Source organism: Acanthisitta chloris, unplaced genomic scaffold (genome assembly GCF_000695815.1).
Source record: "Acanthisitta chloris isolate BGI_N310 unplaced genomic scaffold, ASM69581v1 scaffold1737, whole genome shotgun sequence".
In the NCBI taxonomy this organism is placed as follows: domain Eukaryota; kingdom Metazoa; phylum Chordata; class Aves; order Passeriformes; family Acanthisittidae; genus Acanthisitta; species Acanthisitta chloris.
In genome coordinates, this window is record NW_008684243.1 from 92,788 (window position 1) to 107,682 (window position 14,895).

Below are 14,895 nucleotides of genomic sequence, written 5' to 3' on the forward strand. Positions count from 1 at the left end.
CTCTGCTCAGCAATAACAAAAACATCTCTGCATTATCAACTCTGTGTTCAGCACAAAACCCAAACATAGCCTCATACTAGCCTCTATGAAGAAAGTTAACTCTACTCCAGCTCAAACCAGCACAGCTATACACCAGGTCTTTGGTGACTTCTACGAAGAGAGCTCTGGTGACAATGTTTGCTGAGCAGCTCCCTTCAAGAAAAACCAAAAAACCCATCCACCTACACCAGCACTCCATACTTGCATGTTCCTCAAGCAAAATCCATAGCAAAACAGAGGCCTAACAGCTATATAATACTCACAAACCACATACCCAATCACCAACAAAATCCCACACCCAGATGCCACAAACATGCACATGTCACTCCCCCAACTACACAGCTGAATCCCAGTCAGGAGAGTAACACATTGCAAAGAGAAAATATAGAAGTGGCACAAATGGCAGTGCTCAAAGGAGCAGCTCAGGCTGCAGGAACACAGCACTGAACGGAGCTGTAGAAACAGCAGGGACGAATATATGGTTTGTAAGACCAATTCTAACATGTGCTACTCAACAGTAACACACTGTATGTCAATATCATGTGATACACATCACTTAAAATAAGCAGCACTTGGATCTAGGAAGGATATACTGTACAAATTTATCAGAGGTAAAAAGTATAGGAGACAGTAAAACATATAGGAGATATATATCTATATCTATCCTTCATCTAGGGACCTCAGTCTAAGCTTCCATGAATAACATTTCTAACAGTGCTGACATTTCTTTGCCACAGTTCTAAATCAAATCGAATGTCATTGATAAGTCTGCATAAAAATCACTGAAATTAAGGCTTACTCACTATCATCAATTGAAGTCATTTCATTAATGCACCTGTCTACTCAGACTGACCTAAGAGCTTTGACCTGTTCTTTCAGCCTTGAATTTCTATATGCATTCAAATGAAACCAGCACTGAGGAGAATGACTTGGGAGTGACAGTGGATATTAGGAAAAGTTTTTCCCTGTGAGGGTGGTGAGACACTGTCCCAGGTTGCCCAGGGAGGCTGTGGTTGCCCCAACCCTGGCAGTGTTCAAGGCCAGGCTGGATGAGCCTTGAGCAACCTGATCTAGTAAGGAGGTGTCCCTGCCCAGGGCAGGGGGTTGGGACTAGATGACTTCTAAGCCTTATTCCAATCCCTAGAATTCTATGATATTCTGAATGTTTTTGTTCTCTTATATTAATACAAATATGCAGTGTGAGGATGACTTACATTAATATAAATATAAACTAGGTCTTCTGAAACACACATATTTATAGAAAAATGATGCTTTGAGACTTTTATATCTAATTAGCATGTGGCAACAAGTTTAAATCAGTTATTCTCCCTAGGAGATTTGCCTGTTTCAATAAATCTGTCCAGAATCTCTCCCAAGTAGTTTATTACACTGCATAGTTTTCTTCAACCCTTTGGTGAAAAATGCCAATGCAAAGAAACACACACACACACACACACACACACACACACAAATCTAAGGGTTATGAGAAAATGCCTCATGTAGCAACTAAACATGGCATTTTTTAGGTCAAATGACTGAAAAAATGAAGTGCAATATGTGAAGTATACTTGGACTTGCTTAGAAAAAGGAGCATTAAATTAGTTTCATTGTTAATTTTTCTCCCAGTACAACTGACTTCTGCAAATCCTACTCCTATTTAAATTGCAAATAGTTCCAAATGTCCTTTTGCACTATTTATGCAGATTTTAATCAACAACAAACTAATAATAAAGCTTGTTTCCTTAAATTTCACAGATATAAATACATCTTGGAAAAAATTTTCAGTGGACTCCAAGATTGTCATCTGGTGCTGATTTACACTTCAGACTTAAAACACTTTACAAACTTGCAAAGAATTACTGGAGGTGGTTATGAGTCTTCCACAAAAACAAGTGAAGGACATTTGTCAACAGAGGGGAAGGGGAGGAGAGGGATCAGGGGAAGCTGCCAGAAGGGATAGTCTGCCTAATATTTATTCCAAGAATATTGCACAAATTCAAGTAAAATGCATACATAATAACAGGCACCTGAAAACTCCCTAATTGCTCATTATGTAATTATACCTTAGGCAATTTAAGCAGATGCTGAAGAAATAATACATGGGAAAACCTGGCTTACCACAGGACTGTTTTGAAGAAGAATTAGGAAACTATACACGTGGATGCCATTGGGTCTTTGCTTCTCCCTCTGCTGGAACCCTGTAATCCTTATTAATCTGCTGTTTGTTCCTGGAAAGTAACTTTTCTCTGTCAGTAAAACCCAGAGTTAGTTGGATTAATCCGTGCCCCTTACTTGTAGCTGAAGCTGTGTGGACAGACACATGATTTTGACAGACACTCTCCCAATTTGCTATCTATTTTTCATTGCCATATGCTTTGCCAAACTAATTAAACCCCCTAAACTTCAATCCTGGGAGCGACATTACCACAGGGTGCCGAATTTGCAGTGAAATCCCTGTAGGCTCCTGTCACGCAAAATTTTGACAAGCCTTGCCAAGTGGTTTTCTTCAGCATGCAAACTGCTTGCAAAGTGACTGGGCCCTTTGTGTTGCAGTTGAATGCTGCAAATGGGAAGGTTAGAAAAGGAGTTTTGACAGGAAAGGGTAGCTGCTGTTTTCACCCTGTGAAGTTCTACATGCACAAATCAAACACAGTCTCCCAGTACAGGATGAAGCTTAGTGGAGCCTCAACAGCTCCTGCAGACATCATTTTCCAACTGTGGAAGGGCACACCCAAAAGCAATGTCAAAATGTGTTGCCAAAACCAAACAAAACCAGCCCCGAAACAAACAAACTGACCAACAAAACTAGAGATATTTACAGTACATTTCAAACCCGAGGTCATATGTCTGCAGCTTATCAAATTTCCAAGCTGTACAAAGTTCAGCCACTGTTTAAGAACTTTGTATATGAACAGGCCTTCCCAGTGAAAGATGACTCCCTGCAGATCTAAAATAGCAGAAACCAGAGCAGAATACCAAGCAGAGATACACACAAACATGCACAAGCTACATTCACTCTTGTTTTTTTCTATATAGAAAACAGTTGAAGGCATGTGATGAGAACAATTCTCATCTACAAGCAGAGCATCAGAAAGCTACAGAGAAGTCTACACAGTGCACTCTTTACATTACTGGGCATCAGTAATATTACTTCTTTCCTGACAGGTTTTAAGACCAACTGTGCTCTGATATTCACTCCAGTTTATTCTACTTAGCAAGACCTACACAGTGAGATGGAATATTTTGAAGCAGGTCAAAGTAGATGGGATAGGGGAAAACAGTGGAGATGGGAATTTTCTCCTTTACCTTACATGCTTTGCAGACCTTTGGTCTCTGGGAAATTTCAGGAAATCTGGGACTAGTTTTCAGATGAGGAAACTGTCAAATGACAGGACTGCAAAAGCCCAAGAGAAACTAATTGCTCAGAGAAGAATGCTATGGGAGTAAAGAATGTACCTCAACAGTCAACTGCTCCAAGGCAGAGCAACATACTGGCCCAGTGTCCCTCTGCATTCCCATCTAACAGCTCTTTGGTGTCCCATCTCCTGCACTGACAAGGCAGCACACACAGATCCAAATGCCACATGGCTGGTTCCTTCTTTGCCCTCTGCAGCAGAATGCAGCTGCTGAGGGCAACGTTTTGAACTGCATAAAGGGCCAAACAGTTGGTTGAAGACTTCCTTCTTCAGCAGCACTCAGCATAAATCTGAATGGTATTTTAGACAAAGAACTCCTGCTTTGCAGTGGAGCAAGAGTAAACCAGCCAAAACATCATTACTGCTACCTAATGAGTAACAAAACAGAGTTACAGCTTCCTATGTACTATCCCACCCATGCTGGTTTCAGGTGTTAACATAAATGGAATTTATGCAATAACATGTTTCAAGGTAATATTAGGTGCTTACTGGGAAAAAAGTAAAATCACAATACTCAGCTTAGTCAACTCTAGGAGAAAACATAAATGTGTATCCTCGAGTTTCAGTCAGCTGATTTTTGTTTCCGACAAGCTGTGGATGCAACACACACACATAGACACATACAGAACAAATCACTGAGACACCAGCTGCATTGGCAAGCCACACAAATGGCATGTTCTTGGCAACAGAACACAAGCATGAGAAAATAAGTTTATGCTGAGTAACTTCAACAGCAAGTGAGACTGGAAAAGCTCCACCTCACTCACAAGGCAGTGAGGCTTCACGTGCACTGGGGCCAGCAGAGTGGCACAAACTGGGGCTTACTGGGAAAACCTAGCGTTGACAGAAGCTATCAAACACAAATTCTGCAGAAAAGGACTGTCAGGTTACAAATATAGTAAGGTGAGCAACAAATGTGAAATGCAATCCATTGGATTGCTTCAATTGTATTTCCTTAGCACATTTCTTCCATCCTGTAGAGGAGTGTTAATGAAACAAGGTCTACTATGAACCAGTCTCCAACTGAGCAGTATCTGAGCTGTGTCCAGTGACTGTTCAAGTCACACAGCTCCTTCCCAAGTGAGCAAAATGTACAGACGTGGCACATATTCCAAAATGGAAACTGAAAACAGGTTTTCTAATCAAAGTCCTGCAATAGACATTTAACATACATTTCTATCCATAACATGCCAGTGCCATTTTAACTCGTGCCACTCCAGAACAGATCACAACACACCCCAGTTCATAACAGTGGGCAAATACACCCTTTTTCCTCTCATTATTTTTGATCCTAAATAGGCCTGCTCACTTATTTGTAAATGCAGCGTCAGAAGGAGGTTATTTTTGATCCTAAATAGGCCTACTCAGTTATTTGTAAATGCAGCGTCAGAAGGAGTCTATTCATGACAACTAACAGAAGTAAACTCCAAGCACAAGGAGAAAAAGTGCAAAAAGACAAAAAAAAAAAGAAGAGGAGGGAAGTCTTAAAATGAGAATATTAACATTTGTTTAAATCTTAGAAAATGTGGAATCCATTGCTAGGAGCATGGAAATTTCATTCTTTGTGCCAGCAATTAGAACAGGGTTGCACAACATATAGGAATCAACATTATCTATAAATGTCAAAATCCACTTCATCTAAAGAATATCTTCTGTTTTAAAGATCAAGTGAACCACCCTCTTCTATTTTTGCAAATAGAAGAGATCAAAAAAGTAAGTATAATGAGCAAAAAAACCCCGAGTGAATAAATGTCCTTACTTTGGTTTCTCTGACTTTCCTAAACTTTGATGCCAATCTAATCACTATCACTGGTGTCACAGCCTTGCAATAAAGTGAGACAGACTGAAGTATATGCCTAACCCCATGATACACATGGCACAACCTCAGTCCCAGCTATGAAGGGTGGCATCTGGAATATTCCCTGTCCTGCAGGCTGAAAGGACCTCTCTGATGCTCATCAAGCCCAGTATTAGCTACTGCCAAACACTGAAGTTAAATGTCTGGAGCTAGCAGCCAGTCTTGTTTCCCCTCTTTCTGAGGGCAAAACCTTTAGAAAGCACAGTCATTCCTCGAATTTATTTATCTAAAAATGCTGCATATGCTATATGCTATGCATATCCTCCCCAAACAACATGAACTCTCAATCAATTTCACAGACCATGACCAAGGTAAAACCTTCCCTCCTCCAATTCAGGCACAGAATGTCTACACTGTTTTCAAAGCATTAAAAATTACTGCCTGTCCATAAATCTGGACACCACATAATCACCAGCAACCTGAAATATGGCTCTCTAGGGCCCACACATCCACCTGCTCCAGTACATGAACCTTGCATCAAGTCTTTTGCATGCAGCAACTTTAGATAGCAGTTCCAACTACCACAGACAAGTCAAAACATCCTTTAAACAGATTTTACCCGAGTGTCCCAATTTGTTGCAAAAGCCTCAGGTAAAACCTGAGATTCCAAGCAATTAAATTACACTTGGAGCAATGTAGACATAACAAACATAATATTTCTTGCAGAAGTTTTCTGAACCACATGAATGAATTTCCTTTCTTCTCAAATATGTCTTGTTATGCTAAATATCATGTTAATATTAATGAAACAACAGACTCCTCCAAAAATGGATAAAGGTATCCAAAACATAAAGCCACACATGAGAATGGCACTTGTTTTCTACAGATGCACCTGAGTATAGCTCTGTTACTCACCTCAATTTTATCTGTTTTTGCATCTCCCCAGTAAAGTTTGTTCTTTTCAAGATCCAGTGCCAAGCCATTAGGCCAACCCAGGGACGTATTCACCAGAACTCGTCTTTCTGAGCCATCCAAATAAGCACATTCTATCTTCGGAATTTCCCCCCAGTCTGTCCAATACATGTAGCTGTAGAAAAAAAAGAGAGAAAATAGCTCATGCACGCAACATGCAAGACAAAGATGTGCCAAGATCTGTCCTGCCTTTGAAAAAACTTGCTTTCTGCTTCCTCAACAGCAGCAAAGAAGCCAAGTTGAATTGTAACCAATGATGATGTCTGAGCACGTATATATGCATATAAAGCATTTAAATTGAACAGGGTTGGATGCTCCAACCCTGGTGATGTTCAAAGCCAGGCTGGATGAAGCCTTGAGCAACCTGCTCTGGTGGGAGGTGTCCCTGCCCAGGGCAGGGAGTTGGATCTAGATGACCTGTAAGGTCCATTCCAGCCTCTAAAATTCTATGAATCTATGAGTCAATGAAACTGCTGAAAATGTGCAGCAGCCCAATTCTTTCATAGTTATGCCACTGAAGATTCAGAGAAAAGAAAATTCAATCAAACACTCAATGCATAGGTTCACTGAAGAACACTGTATTTAGAAGTCACATTTCACAGACACAGTATGAAAGGGATGGAGCAAGGGAAAACCCAATGCATAGGTTCACTGAAGAACACTATATTTAGAAGTCACATTTCACAGACATGGTATGAAAGGGATGGAGCAAGGGAAAACCAGTCATTTCCAGAACATGTGACAAATAGTACACACATCATCTCGCAATTCGTAGGTTTTCAGTTTCAGGAGAGCACAAACTGGATCCAGTGACCTACCACAGGGTTATCAATAAACACAAAACTTACCCCATCACAGGATTGAGCACTATTGCTCGAGGTTCATCTAGGTTTTCTGAGATAAGTATCTTTCGTGACGTCCCGTTCAGCCGGGTCACTTCAATGCGATCTGTTCCAGTATCAGTCCAGTACAGGTTCCTCGCCACCCAATCCACAGCAATACCATCTGGATGGTTGATTTCTGTGGTTACCAGAGTCTGTGCTCCAGCTCCATCAAGATAAGCCCGACGAATCGCCCGGACATCATCATCAGTCCAGTAGATGTAGCCTTCCACAGGATCATAGTCGATGGCAATTGCATGTCTGATATTGTCTATCTGCAGAATAATGTCAGTGAAATCTGGCATGTCCAGGGAAATCCTCCTCAAGTCAGTTCTTCTAGCAAGCAGCAAGACTTCTTCAGCACCTGGGGAGAAAACCATTCATGGCATCATTTCCATTGCTACAACTCCCTGACAGGAGGTTGGAGTCAGGTGGGGGTTGGTCTCTTCTCCCAGGCAACCAGCAGCAGGACAAGAGGGCACAGACTCAAGCTCTGCCAGGGGAGGGTTAGGTTAGATATTAAGAAGATATTTTTGTTACAGAGAGAGTGCTCAGGCATTGGAATGTGCTGCCCAGGGAGGTGGTGGATTCACCATCCCTGGAGGTTTTGAAGATGAGACTGGATGTGGCACTCAGTGCCATAGTCTAGTAGCCACAGTAGGGTTGGGCTTAATGATCTTGGAGGACTTTTCCAATCTGGTTGATTCTATGATGTGAACATTTCAATAGAGCACAGCAGACTGTGAACTTCTACTGTGTCTATAATAAGAAGAGATTTCCTTAAATAAAGACATCAAACTTTCATGAAAATATAGGCTTGTCTATCTTCTAGATGACAGCACCTTTCTCCTGGCCTCCTAAACTAATATGGATCATAGCAATCTCTATCCAGAATCTAAATAAAACACTTTGGTGGATGTAAGTCCAAATATTTCATCACATACAGAATTGCTCAGCCGAATTCCCATGTAGCTATATCAGTCCATTAGATAGTTTTCACACACTTACCCTACGTAATAAATGACAAGGGCTAACAGAAGGCTAGAGTGTTTTGTAAACACATTCCATTAATTATCTGCTCCAGACAGCCCAAAAAGAAAGCAAGTCACAACCACAGCAAGTATCTGCCCAATGTTGACGCAAAACTCAAAGGCAATGGGATTGCTGTTCTTTTCTCTCCTCTATTCTTCCTTCCCACTGCCAAGTTTCACTGCTTGTGGAAAAGATGCCAAACTACAACTTGGAGTACATTTCAAGGACAGATGTCATCTTCAGTGTTGTCTGACACTAAAGTGGAAGCTTCTTTTGTTAGTACAAAAACAGGACACACAGTAAAACATCCAGCTGCTTAACAAAGTTTCCCCGTGTTCACTCATGCATGCTTCATACAAAAAGAGGAGCGTGTGGTTTTTTCCTACTTTCTTACTAAACTGATGTTGTGTAGTTTGAAAACTGACAAGGAATTTTTATTTTTTAGCAACATTCCAAAAACTAGAAACCTGAATAAAAGTTATTTGTTGCATTCCATCCAGACCAGCAAACACCAGTAGAAGCTGGCAACTTCCAGTTCACACTAACAGCACAGATTGAATGAAAATGGCCAACATGAGGCACATCTTTTGAGCCCACTAAGAATAACAAAAAGTTGTAACTCAGAAGTTGAATATTGCACATCAAAACCAAATTCACAATCACTATGCACGCTGGACTGCACTGCTGGGTTTGGAAATCAGGGCTTAGTCTCCAAATAGTATCTCAGAAGCTCTGAAAAGAAACAGTGTTCAGGCTTCAGGTGTATAAATAAAAGAAAGGATCTAGAAAAGCAGTGTTGTAGCATCACCTAAACACTCTGAACTGCCTCAAGTCATTGCAGCTCCTGCATGAAGTAGTGCTGTTCTCCTTGTCATGGGCTACTTGTCCTCACTGCTGTATCACCCCCTTCTCACATGCAAGCACAGCATGGCAGTGCTGCAAAGCACACTAAAAAGCTGATCCAAACAAAAACTCAACAGGAATAAAGCCATCAGCCTAAGTTAACATCCAGACCTGCAGGGCTCCACAAACACTTGTGCTGGCATGGAGAGGAACTCCAGGGAGAATGCCCTTCTAGTCAGTGCTAGCTGACAAGGTTTGATAACTACAGCATCACTTGCACCAACAAACTTTGAGGGAAGACTTGGCAAGAAGGAGAAAACCAACTCAGAGCTCAAAAACCTCAAGGAGAAATGGGAATAGTGAAAGCCCATGACAGCAAAGCTAGAGAGATGTCTACCATCAGACTTCCATAACACAGAGACTCCAAGGAGAATGCCCTTCTAGTCACTGCTAGCTGACAAGGTTTGATAACTACAGCATCACTTGCACCAACAAACTTTGAGGGAAGACTTGGCAAGGAGAAAACCAACTCAGAGCTCAAAAACCTCAAGGAGAAATGGGAATAGTGAAAGCCCATGACAGCAAAGCTAGAGAGATGTCTACCATCAGACTTCCATAATACAGATTTTCTACCTTCAAAGGTTGTAAAATGAAAACAGGTTTTCAGGAAGAGTTTTTTTGCTTAAAACTTCTGCTCTCTTCTTTGGACACAGCAAAATTAGGGAAGAACATGCCTCAGCAATCCACAGAAGGCACTGCCAGCAAAAGTATTCATTTTCAAAAGCTTTATGAATGTCCTGGACTTTAGCACCTTTACTAAATAAAAACAATGTGATATGTAAACCAGATTTTGATATTTTAAATTATGTTTAGAAATGTTGGTTTAATTCCTGAACAGTGAAAAATTAATTACTTTCTTAAATGAGACCATAGTGGACACCAGCCCAATATAAAGCTCAGACTTCCTCTTCTAACATGTTTCTTTGCAGATTTCAACAAATCATCTTTGCAAGGTTAAGTATGTATAATGGCAAAACAGCATGAACAAAAGGTGACACTGTTAACTACTTGACTGCAACTACTTTAGAGTACATCACACGTGAGGCAGTTCCCACCAGCTGTTTCACAAAGCCATCTGAGAACAAAAGCAGTCCATGGTCTGTGATGCTGTTCTCACTCTCTCCATCAAGGATTACCCCAGGAACAGTAGATCTGGGGCTAAACTGACATCTTGGGATTGGAAAACAGGTCAAAATCTAGACAATATGGAAAGAATCAACTTCACGCAGAAAGTAGATCAGTTGTATTCAAAACCCATCTCTGCAGGGCTAAAAATGGTATTTTTATGGAGACTATTCAAATAGAAAGGCTTTTAGATCTCTTTTGTTTCATTAACATATTTGTGTTGACATTTTGTTAGAAGTTCTTAACTGGTATCTGTTCCCATTGAGTGATTTATTACACATACTTGTTTTATTCCAGTGTCACCAGACACAGGTTTGTCCAGAGTATGTTAAATTCACAATGGCAGAATTGGAAAGGAACTCATGGCATATTATATATGAATTACTATTACCTCCATATGGATTCCAACAGTATGTACTGTCCACCACCAAACAGGCTCTCTACAGGAAAAAATTCCCAAAGGTCCAACCCATTTACTTAAACACAGAGAAAACATTTGATTTTTTTAATGCAAATTAGAATTATACCTTAACAGACAAAAGGGAAAAAAATACCACTGATAGAGAGAGCACCTGCAAACCAGAACACTGACCTGCAACTGCAGAGGTCAGAGAGGAAGCTAAAACAGCACAGCAACCATAGCAAAGAAATACCTCATGTAACAGACTTTTATGTCTAGCTTCTATGCTTCTGAACTATTTCACTGGTGGAAGTCAAAATAAAAACTCCTGTTTAGTGCAAGCTAAGTAAAACTTCAGGCCTCAAAACTCAACATGGAAACGGAGATGTATCTAGTCATCTAAGTGCTCTACAAACACAGAAGAGTCTTAAATTGTACATTTGAAAAGACAGGCCAAGAAGGTGAGTTGCCCTTTATGTAAGAGACCACCTGGAATGCATGGAGGATGCTCCAGGAGGATGATGAATGAGTCAAGAGTTTATGGCTCAGGATTAATGGTGAGACTAGCAAGGGTGACACTCTCATAGGTGTTTGCTACAGGCTACCTGATCAGGAGGAGAAAGTGGATGAGGTCTTCTACTGACAGCTGGAAGGAGACTCAAAGTCAGAGGCAGTGGTTCTCACAGGAGACTTCAACCACCCTTATCTCTGCTGCAGAGATGACACAGCACACACAAGCCAGGAGGTTCCTGCAGAGCACTGATGGTAGCTTTCTCATACAGGTAGTGGAGAGGCCAGTGAGGAAAGGTGTGCTACTGGACCTTGTACTAACTAACAAGTTAGGACAGGTTGGGGATGTGAATGTTGGGAGCAGCCTTGGCTGCAGTGACCACAAGATGATGCAGTACAGGATCCTGCAATGAAGAAGCAGGGCCATGAGTAAGGTCACTAACTTGGGCCTCTTTGAGGATCTTCCTGGAAGAATCCCATGGGAACGTGCCCTAGAGGGAAGAGGGGTCCAAGAAAGCTGGTTAATATATAAGGAACAGTACAGCAGCTGTTCAGACATCCACAGCATTTTGAGCTTCATATCCACCTTCTGAATTTCTACTATATTAATTTGTTTGTAATCAGAGTCTTAAGACAGAAGCACAAGCAGTGTGAAGCAGAGCACCACCAAATACCTGCCTAGAAACTGGTAACACAGCAATTAACAATGGTACATGTATTTCTAGGACAATCAGCTATACAAGCCTCATTGCATGGGAACAAACAGATAAGAATCAAATGCATATGTTTTGCAGCTTCTCTTGCATAAAGGATTGCAGCTTCACCCTGGTTCACTGTGAACAGGGTCAGAGTTGAATGTGTCAGAAGGAACTGGCAGCCTAAGTCCCAGCTTATGTCTAGAGATGCTGGCTAGACAACAGCCTGAAAGACACCATTAACACCCCCCTAAAATTCACATGTAATACCAGAAGAGTCTTCACTTCCTCATAGTGGCAATAATTAGACTCAATTTCATCTCATCCAAGTCTGTCATATGTTCACCTGTGCATAAGATCACACATTCACTAGCACAGAAGATAATATTTTGACCAGGAACAGGACAGCCCAGGCACCTTCACTCAACACTTACATCATGACTACAACACCTCCTTGCAAAGGAAAGAAAATCTGTTTCTGACATATTCAGCAGCTCTGACTTTTTCTGCAGGCAAACACTGCCATAGAAATATTCCCAATCTCAGTTCTGTCTCATGGATACACATGGCTAAAAATGAACAGGAAGAAGAAAACATCTCTCTGCTAACCCAGCAAAAAAAATTAAAACCTTCACTTTGGTTGACAACCAGGATATTTTATTGGTGGTTGGGCCAGATAAAATAAAACCTTCACTTTGGTTGACAACTGGGATATTTTATTGGTGGTTGGGCCAGATGCCTCTCAGCAATTTCTTCTATTTAGAAGAAATACCTACAAAAGAGACTTCCAGGGAAGAAGAAATAATAAGGGGAATGAGCTCCCGGGCCAACTTAAAGTTTTGGCTGCTTGGCAATTTCTCTTGTAGAGATGCCTAAAATTAAGTCAAATATTACACAACAAGACTCCTAAGACACATGAATCTACATCCTCGAACATTAAAAACCACGTGAACAAAGAAAATGTTATCACAGTATATCTCACTACATTACACCCTCCCACCCTTCCCCCAAAGTTGGTTAAAAGATCATTATCATGGGTAATTTCTGATTAGTGGAAAAAATGCTGTATTTTATTACAAAGCAGTTTAAAATTAGTGTTGGTTATAACAGTATTTGCCTCCATTAAGAAATTCCTGCTAGCGAAAGAGTTGGCAGCAGGCTCTGAGCACAGCACCAAGAGATGAGAACTTGACATTGCTTCTCTCTAAAAACCTGGACAAACACGCTTGTCTGGCTCATCAGTTTTATCTGTATCACAGAGGTATTTTGATTATTAATGTCAGTAGGAATGTTTTCCAGGCTACAGGAGTGTTATGCTGTGACTTGCCTAGTGTTATCCCCGATACCCTAGAACCTGCCTCATACATTGCAGTAGCTATTTAACCTAGTGCTAAAGCATATATTTAATTAACTTCATCTTCAAAAACCTCTCTCACTGCAGTCACTTTTCTAACCACATGATTAAGAGATTCCCAACACAACTGCTGTTACAACATGGTCATATATAACACCACACAATGAACAAAAGGTTTTTTTGGGGGGAGCAGGGAATGCAAACTATTTCAATGTCATAATTGCAGCAACCAAACACTTCAGCAGAAGTGTATGCAAAGTTTTCTGTGCAAACCATAGATCAGAAAAACAGAGGGGATTAGGTCCCTCTAAAGTTTCCCTTTAGAAAACATCTTAAAAGACCAAAATTCAAATTGTTTTATTTTTTTGCAACAAGTTTAAACTTAGAACTCTTTATTTTTCTCTACTCTTTTATTATTCAGCACAAGCTTCCTGCAGATCTTCAACAGAAATTTTCAGCAGGTCTAATATCCATAAGAGCTGATGAACTGTTCACATGAACAGAGAATCACAGAACAGTTTGGGTTGGAAGGGACTTTAAGGATCATCTATTTCTAACGCCCCTGCCAGGACAGGAATACCATCCACTAGACCAGGTTGCTCAGGGGTCCCATCCAATCTGGCCTTGAACACTTCCAAGGATGGAGCATCAGAAAAACATCTGAATTTAAAAAAACTCAAATAGAACACAAAACAATACCATTCAAGGCACTTATTCTCCCTCCCTAAAGACTATATCCTCTATTTGCAATCAATCAATCCTATGGAAACAGGTTAAGAGACTTTTTTACTTGCTCTCACACATCATGCTTTCCTCCCATACCCAGTAACCAGCATTTTCAATATCCATGCTAGGATATTGTGTTGCTTTGGTTGGTTGGTGCTTTAGCTATTAAAAATTCATGCTTCGGTGCTGGGAATGGCAAGTGTATTCTACTTGCAAAACTAACTGCAATCAGAGCTGACAGCAGCAAAACAGGCCATCTCAGCAGCTTGACAAGAGCTTTTCTTATTCTTCCCTTGGCCCACTTCACATTTGACAAGTAACAAGACATCTATAATACAGTAACAAATGCTCCAATTTATTCACCCAACCTAAACATGTAGACTGCAGTGTCTGCCTCTGCTAATCTTTGCCAGAAAAAGCCATGCTATTCCTTTCCCGTTTGTCTGTCTGCTAATTAGGCTGGAACAATGATCTATTGTGGGATTTATCCCCCAGTTTTACATATATGCATGTGCGTGCACCTGCACCAACAGGCTCATTCTCATTACAAGCAGCTTTGGAAATCTCTGTATTTGTGGAGAGAAAATCAGATAAAAAATGAGAAATCTTTTAGCTTTTCTCCAAAGAACAAAATAGTAAGCACTTTCTTAAGAGTGTTAGAAGTACTTTGACTGCAGGCCACTCTTTTACAAGCTGTTTGAGTACAGCTCTCTCAGCACTCTTGATAAACTACAACGATTTACCAGAAAAGCAAAGGGGTTTGTTGGTTGCTGTAATACAGTGAATTACCTGGTAGGTTCAGTGCATGGCAAAAGGGGGTGGGGGGGCAGAGTATGGGGCTAGGAGAAAACTTCCCTATTCTCTGTGGAGCATACAAAAACTGGTGATGCTGCAGTGCTGTTTAATAAGCTTTCCAGTATTCAAACGACCAGGACATGACGCAGAAGGGTTTAGCATTAGCTGCTCCTCACACCACGAGAAAAATGATGCCATGAAACTGACTGTGAGAGGTTTAAATCAACAACACTGTGCAAAACCCCATTC

The 14,895-nt window shown here is 40.8% G+C and overlaps 1 protein-coding gene across 1 annotated transcript in view; it reads right to left on the reverse strand.

Moving 5' to 3' along the window:
* Positions 1-14,895, reverse strand: part of LRP5 (low density lipoprotein receptor-related protein 5) — a 122,540-nt gene that overhangs the window by 69,149 nt on the left and 38,496 nt on the right. Inside the window, exons 5-6 of the mRNA XM_009079257.1 lie at positions 7,074-7,470; positions 6,169-6,340 (exon numbers count right to left, since the gene is read on the reverse strand). Coding sequence (XP_009077505.1) covers positions 6,169-6,340; positions 7,074-7,470 — 569 coding nt within the window. The remainder of the gene's footprint in view (positions 1-6,168; positions 6,341-7,073; positions 7,471-14,895) is intronic.